Raw genomic sequence first — 7,855 nt, forward strand, 5'->3', positions numbered from 1 at the left:
ACACACACACACACACACACACACACACACACACACACACACACACACACACACACACACACACACACATACACACACCAACAAAACACACAAACAGAGCACACAATTTCCATGACGCCGCAGCCTTTGAAGCCAGGCCAGCTTTGTGGAGTGCGGAACTGCTCGCCACGACACACAGGCCGCGGAAACAAGCACACAGCGAGGAGAGGCGAGGCGAGGCCGAGGGCAGCGCCGCGGTGGGTGGGGCGTCTGGAAAACTCTTTGCTATTTTGGTCTATTTGTGGCGGTCAGCAGGTGTTTTTCCCTCGGCCTGATGAAGGACGATAAGGGATGGACTGTCTGGCGCTATCTCGCTGTCTTCTTATTGCTACGTATAATGGAGTATTTGCGCGTTTGAGCTGTCGTATATTATGATTTTTACTTTTATTTATTTTTTGCTGTACAGGTTAAAGGCGAAGCAAATAGTAAAAATGATATGCCCGCAACACGCTGGTCCTTTGATAATGCTGCGATTTGCATTAAGAGGTTCCGAAAGGACATCCAGCTCTGATTTGAGGCTCATCATCATCATCATCATCAGGCATATTTTTTTTTCTTCACATGATTCAAAGATCTTTCCAAACTATTTCTACTTCACCATATCTGCTGTTGGTTCACTCCGTCCTGCTGCGGCAAAGGTTCTAATTTCATCTGTACATCTTGTTTTTGCAGTCCCTGATTTCTCCGACCATTCGTGTTGATATAATATCGAAGTAAATGCTTTTAATACAAAACCATTCGGTCTTTTACATCAAATTATCCTTTACTCTATTTTCTGTGTTTTAAGAGTTTTTATATCCGATGTTTACTGTGTCATGAGGCTTCGCAGTCACGTTCACAAGCCCGATTGTTTACCGCGAAGCGAAAAAAAAAGGTTAGAAGATAATCCATCGCCCCAATTTTATATCGGAAAAATCGCTTAATTCTCTTCGTAAACAGGGTTGGAGTGGGTGAAAGTGGAGGCAGGCAGGTATAAAAACGGGCAAAGAGCGGGATGTAGGCCAGATCCTCGAGGTGACTCACAAAGGGAACTAAGACACCGCAGAAAATGAAGCTCGTAAGTAGAACTTGTCACTAGGACTCGAAGCATCCTCAGAAGCTCTTCCTTGCTCGAGTACCTGTAACTTTGCCCCTCCTGTTGCTCCATTCCAGACTTTGGTTAAGCTGCTCGCCGTGATGGTGGTGGTAGCGGTGGTGGGTGTGGCCACGACCCTCGCTGATCCTACGTTCGGAAATAAGTTCGCTAGTTACGGGTTCTCCAAGCACTACCAACAGCCGTACGCACTACATAGCCCCTTCCAAGCCCAACTCGGCGGCTTCTCGAATTTCGGGGGCCCGTACGGTCTGCGCGCCTTGTATCAGCATCGTTTTGGTGCTTTTTAATGTGGTTATTCTGCAGTAAAATGGTCAACGAACAGCTTGATGAGTGAGTGGAAGAAGCTTGGCAGTCGTGTGGTGAGGGCCAAGAGCTGCCATGTGTAGGCTAGTGATGGCCCCTTGCTGGCTCGTGATGTTCTTATGTTCTTAACCCATAAGCGTCGGGCTAGAGGACTATTGTCGTCCTCGCACCGCGCGGGCGGTGCTGATAGATTTTGTAAAATAGGTGTCTTTCATCAATGCCCCGTGTGGCAATTTCAAACGAAAACATAATGATTTATATTGTTTTTTCATCGCCAATCCTTCCTCTCCACGATGAAATAAATTTGAAGTGTCTACGTTGCAGCACGGCATAGATATGATGTTGGGAAGAGGTGCTATTTTTGGATGGCGGAACTCGGAATTCGTCACCCGACGCAAACGGGTTAATAATCATGCTTTCCTGGGTTAAGTATTTTAATGATGAAATGTTACGTATAACTTATTACTTTCATTTTTATGTTCATTGTAAGGCTAACGTATTTTATTATTCGGTATTACTCTCAGTGTAACGTATAAGATGTCCGGCTTGATATCGTTATGTTTTGTATTGCCTGTCTATCCAAATATATTCTTGTTGAGTAATGTGTAATACAACTTTCACTAAACTTCATATGCATGCAAGGTTACGTAATGGTAGTAACTTATTCCATATAATTTGGTGGAATTATTCATGTGTTTGCGTATAATTATTCCTCGCTGGTGTTTTGTTCTTGTGTGTCACTGCTGTTGGTGATCAGCACAAGGAGATAAATGAAACGCGCAGATCAGCGCTGAACATCGCACTCACGGTGAAACAGTGTCTTTCAGCACGAGATGACCGCGAGGGAAAGTGCAAAATTTTCTTACCACATCAAAATCTTATTCGAGCATTGCCCATACGAGGCAGCTGGAAGCCTTTTGGTAGTACCATGAGCTGTTTCTTCTCCCGCAGTGTAATATTTGGTAAAGGAATGGCAGCCCAAACATTAGTCTATCGCGATCCAGTATCGTGGGGATAGCCGTGCTTTGAAGAGCTGTGACACTAACGCTGAGGGGTGAAGGACAAGGACAAACAATTTCATTGAGCACTCACCATAAGTTAGGGGCAGATATTTTCTGAAAGAAGAATTATTGGAAAACTGTAATGAAAAATGCCCGTTGGTGTGATAGGCAGTGTGAGCGGACTGATAATATCGGGTTATTGATGCCTGACCATTGGCCAGTAATAAAGGATCACCACGTGTTAATGCACCTGTGGGTTCAGTACCTGCCGCTGTTTACATGGTTTGCCGATGATCACCTTTGCAGGTCCCTTTTTTGCGGTTATTCGGGGTAAACTTGTTGTGTAGCGGCCTACAGATTGTTGCTAATATATATTATGAAAATTGTGATGCAGAAGTATATCAGTGAAGAAAGAACGATTAATAGATCGCAGATTCCCAGTAAATATAAAACTGCGCTTCATAATAACACAACGATCAGGAAGGCAATGGAAATAAAGTTCTTTTTACCTGATTACATAATGCGAGGTTGTATTAACCATCCAATAAGTGATGTCAAGGTGTTACTCCTTGTTTCATATTTTTTATCTGAAAATGACCGTAAGCGCGGGAAGAAAATATTTACGCTACTTTTTTGTGGATAGAAAACGTCAGGCGTGATTATTGATGTGATGGGCAGCCTTGGAGAATTAAGATATCTTATTGAATGATGAATGTAACTGTTACGTTGGGACTGGCGCGAACACCTCAAGGGTCAAACCTTCTCAGATGGTGGTCACTTCCGTGGGCTTGTGAACTCGAGGCCCCGCAGCCATGTTTCTACGATGATGGCCGGGTTTTGGCCACCACCAAGAGGTAGAACATTTACTTCAACTGTATGTGAATATAGTTAGAGGACCGCAAACAAATGATCCATAAAGTAAATGAAAAAAAAAAAAAACGATCCTCGCGTCAGTACAGACTGGGCCTGACTACTCTGATTTTTTTTTAACAGCCCAACGGCTCAATGAGTTTGGATGTAGTTGTATGTGGCGCCACCTAGGATACACCCAGACTGAGAGAAAACAACATCTTACAAGGGTAATTTGATTATTTTTATGGCATCTACGCACTCTTTCTAGTCTGCCGTATTAAACTTATCATTGAAAAATCGTCCACTTATAAAGCAAATATGAAGTAACGCTTTGTAAACTGTTAGAGTTAACAGATATCAAGTGCCTCAAGCGCAAACAAACAATCTCCCTGGATTCTGCGTTAAAACTGAGCCGGTTAGAAGATATTTAGAGTGCAGATCAAATTTAACGTCAACTCTACACAGCCTACCATAATGCCTATTGCCCTACATAACAAACCACCAGCGTAACCAGCAACTCCCCGAATGTTGAAATGTGGAATAGGTAAAATTATGAGCATACGCTATAGCTTCGCGTGGCCTCGGTGCTCAAATCCGTCCCATTGGTTCTTCGGCCAAGTGCCAAGTGTGACAAGTGCATCATCTGGGTAACCACGGGTTACTGGTTTACTGCTATGCCTGAAAAAGGTAGGACGAACAGCCGACTGCCTAGACCGGATTCAAACCCAGGTCCGCTAATTTGTAGCTACGCGTGATAAACACTATATCACGGAGGCGGAAAAGAGTTTAGTAATTCTGACCAGCTGCAGTTAAGTAATCTTGAGTCTTCGGTCCAGAGAAGTGTGTTGGCGTTGATATAACTTTGACTGCTTATATCAGTATTCTCGTGCACCAATAAGATAATTAAAAACTCTGTCTTTATAAAAGAAGCAAAAATATACGGACAAAGCAAAGTTAATGATGAATATATTAGAGTTTAAGAAGAACAAAAAGGCTCAGAGGAAGGTCTCGAGATTTTATTGATGGAAGAAACTGAAAAATGTCCGAAAGTGTTTCAAGTGAGGAACAGTGATAGCTTGTATCAGGATATCGACATGATCTTGAGGTAAATTTGGTATTCTAAATGGAACAATAGAGTGGACAACGACCACAGTATGGATTGTGTTGTGATGCTCGTTGGTGTCTGGTTGAAGGTCGGTGCGTACTGTACATCGTGTCATGCAGGATACAATGCACAAATCTGCCTTATTATTTATATGATTATGGGACATGAACTCTTTTATCGATATTGTCTTCTGATAACACTTTAACTAACACGTTTTCAAGTTAAGTATTTATTAAAATCTTTTCACTGTGTATTGAGATTAGCTCCTGACTCAGAACTGTGCTCAGAATGGTGTAAACTGACGTGTCGGCGAGACATGAACGCTCTAGGAGTCCAGAACAAGATCATCACTAGGGCATGAGTTCGGCTGTATTCTGGCAGCCGCAGCTGATGTCCTGCAGGTGGATGGTCTTAATCGAAGAGTCGCAGATGGCCGGCCTGAGCTTGAGCTCGATGTTCGTCACCTTCTGTGTATACGAGCTAGTATAGCAGAGCATGTCTATGGAGGAACTGTTGTAGATGCTGGTTGGGTTGAATTTTCTGCAGTCGTAGTACCACCATCCGCCTCCCTGCTTGGCTGCACAGTTGCCTGAAACATAACAGAGTTATTTGTTTTTTGACATATAGAAGCATTCATTATTGGATATTAGAAAAAAATACATATATGTTAATATAAATATTTCCATAATTTTGGCATCCCCAAGGGACGCTGGCACCCACCACTATAAGAGTCGTAGTCCCTGTCACGGGTAGTAAAGTAGCGCCCGCTTAAGTAAGACATGCATAATTTGGTCCTTTCGCCTCCGTCGAGTTTGCCGCTCAGTGTAGTCCGGTACCTGCCAAGATGCGGATGTGGATCAGAGGGAGGGAAATAGGTCCTACATTCTCATAGTGCCGTAAAGAACATTAAAGTACAAGATGAAACAAAAGCGTCAGATTCTAAACGTGCTATCTATTTAATGTACTTAATAGATATCTCATATATGAATGTTTATTTAAGGTCCACCTTTTTTTTTTTTTTTTTTTACCTGGTGTCCTCATCGTCGATCCTAAACCGTTCGTACGTTCCGTAATCATTACCCCCAGAAGTCGAATGGACATCGAGGCGGACTGAGTACTCGCGGCTGAATGTCATCTGGTGAAGGAGTTCGTTGCCTGGGAAACATTTTGGAATCTTACTTTCAAATTATCTCTGACACGGAATGGACAAAACTGTTGTTGCACTGTACTGAACTGTACGGTTGTTGAGGATGACTTCCTGCCACGCCCACCTAGCCAATTCCCCTGCCGCACTAACCCAGCCAGTGCCTCTGTCACACCCACCCAACCAATACCCCTACCACACCCACCCAACTAGTACCCCCGCCACACCCACCTAGCCAATACCCCTGTCACACCCACCCAGCCAGTACGCCTAGCACACCCACCCACCCAGACAGTACCCCTGCCACACCCACCGAGCCAATAGCCCTGTCACACCCACCTACACCCCCCCCACACCCACCCCAGCCACCCCCCCCCGCCACACCCACCAATCTAGTACCTGCCATACCCACCAGTCAGTACCACAGCCACACCCACCCACCCCGTACCCCAGTTACACCCACCTAGCCATTACCCTGCCACACCCACCGAGCCAGTACCCCTGCCACACCCACCCAGCCAGTACCCCTGCCACACCCACCCAGCCAGTACCCCCGCCACACCCACCCAGCCAGTACTCCTGCTCAGGGGAACCGAAGCCTTCCTTGTACTCGAGCCACGTGCGGTTAAAGTCAAGTTGACTCGTCTGGTTCTGGCGCTTCAGGAACACCGTCCAGCCGCCGCCGTCCGTCTCCATGTCGCACCAGACCCTCACCGACCTGCCGCACGTGCACCTGTCGGGACGAAGCGAAGGGGGAGCTCATGTACTGCCTTGACTCATCGATTATTTTTTTCAAAAATTTGCCTGCTCATATTAAAAACAATAAAGATAATAAAAGCTGAAGATTGGCGTGGCGGAACACAACTATTTTCTTGTAGAAGTTGTTATGTAGATGATTTTTTTTTGCGTGTTCAATAACAAATATTGAACTCTGGCAGACTGAGGTGTGGCGTGGTGGAGCACAACCACTGTCTTGTAGCAATCATTAAAAATAGGAAACAAGTTTTCTCGTAAAATTGCTTCTTAAATAATATATAATGAACTATGGCTGACTGAGGGCTGGAACACACCACTCAGGCACACTTACGAGAAGGGGTAAATCTCGTAGACTCCGCTGGATGTAGCCCCGGCCATGAGGTAATCTGCACAGTCCACGGGTCTGGGCGTAAAAGTAGTTAATTAGTGACAAGTTGAAATATATGGTAAATACTTTCGAAAGATTCTAAGCCGTGCTGTCCTCCAACGAATTTACTTTAGACCAAAACCATTCTGAAACAATTTTAATTATCCAGAACTTTGTCCTCTTTGGTGGAGCACCGGGTGTGTATGTTAGCATCCTAGTGTTACAACGCTGACTTGATCATCGTCTGTCTACCTTCCGACGATGTTCAGTGATGAATTGCGATTGTCTGCCGCGGGTGCTTTGGCGCGTTCATCAACTGGTGGGCTGTGGGCGTGTTCGGCTAGCACACCCGCCGCCCCCAGCACCACCACCCACACGGAGAGCGATACCACCTTCATGGTGTCCACGTCCTGGGGGTAGACGAGGCTGTGACTTGTGTTTTAAGTTTGGTGAGCAGTACAAGGATCTCAGCAACAGCTGCTTATCCGTTCTAGCTTACAGAGAGTTTGAGGATTGTAGCAGAAGCCGTCGGGAGGCTGCTTGCACGTGTTGCTGTGGAGACGTGTCGATGCAGCCGTAGCAGCAATTGGTGTGAACACGAGGGGACCGTGAACTATATACCAGCAGCAGGCTCCTGGGTCTGAAAGGGGACTGGATGAGGGAGGAGGGAGGGTAGACCAGGCCACAGGTGTTTATAATGAAGGGAAGATCATCAGGAAATGTTTGGAGAGTGTGAACGCTGAATAGCGAGTGAATGGACGAGTTGTGAAAGAGTGATGCACCGGCGCTATTTTTAGTTCTTTAATTGCAATCAGACGAGTATTGAACCTTTCAATATTTATGGACCCAGGACTTCGAAAAGGACATAGAGTAGGTAGGCTTGCTCTGGTACTGTTCTTGTTCTGAATACAATCGTAGCAATCTTAACAATAATGTGTTATTGAGTGGGATTTGAAACATTTGGCTTTGTCTTGACTCTCAGCCTCCGAAGCTTTGCATTTGTTCCCTCAGTTCACCGACGTACATCAATGACCTTCATTACATCCCGAATACTGAAGACATCACACCCCTCTTGTACACTGCTGTGTTATTTCATTTTATTTTCCTCGTGTTTCCTTTCTCCTGTCTTTCTTCCGTCATAATCATCATCATCAATATTATCATCATCATCATCATTATCGTCATGACCATC

The 7,855-nt window shown here is 45.0% G+C and overlaps 1 protein-coding gene across 1 annotated transcript; it reads right to left on the reverse strand.

The window, feature by feature from the left end:
* Positions 1-4,291: 4,291 nt before the first annotated feature.
* Positions 4,292-7,306, reverse strand: LOC126980995 (microfibril-associated glycoprotein 4-like). The gene is made up of 7 exons (XM_050831539.1): positions 7,163-7,306; positions 6,916-7,073; positions 6,628-6,699; positions 6,107-6,273; positions 5,425-5,551; positions 5,117-5,232; positions 4,292-4,985 (listed from the first exon to the last, which is right to left on the reverse strand). Exons 2-7 carry the CDS (start codon positions 7,059-7,061, stop codon positions 4,747-4,749), a joined length of 867 nt encoding a protein of 288 aa, XP_050687496.1. The 5' UTR covers positions 7,062-7,073; positions 7,163-7,306; the 3' UTR covers positions 4,292-4,746.
* Between the last annotated feature and the right edge of the window lie 549 nt (positions 7,307-7,855).

Source organism: Eriocheir sinensis, chromosome 46 (assembly GCF_024679095.1).
Source record: "Eriocheir sinensis breed Jianghai 21 chromosome 46, ASM2467909v1, whole genome shotgun sequence".
Classification (NCBI taxonomy): Eukaryota; Metazoa; Arthropoda; class Malacostraca; order Decapoda; family Varunidae; genus Eriocheir; species Eriocheir sinensis.

Excerpts from the sequence above, each read along its gene's own strand:
- LOC126980995 (XM_050831539.1), bottom strand. The coding sequence starts at position 7,061 with ATGAAGGTGGTATCGCTCTCCGTGTGGGTGGTGGTGCTGGGGGCGGCG. Across the intron at positions 5,233-5,424 it reads ATCGACGATGAGGACACCAG|GTACCGGACTACACTGAGCG; the intron begins GTAAAAAAAAAA and ends GCATCTTGGCAG. Across the intron at positions 4,986-5,116 it reads GGACTACGACTCTTATAGTG|GCAACTGTGCAGCCAAGCAG; the intron begins GTGGGTGCCAGC and ends GTTATGTTTCAG.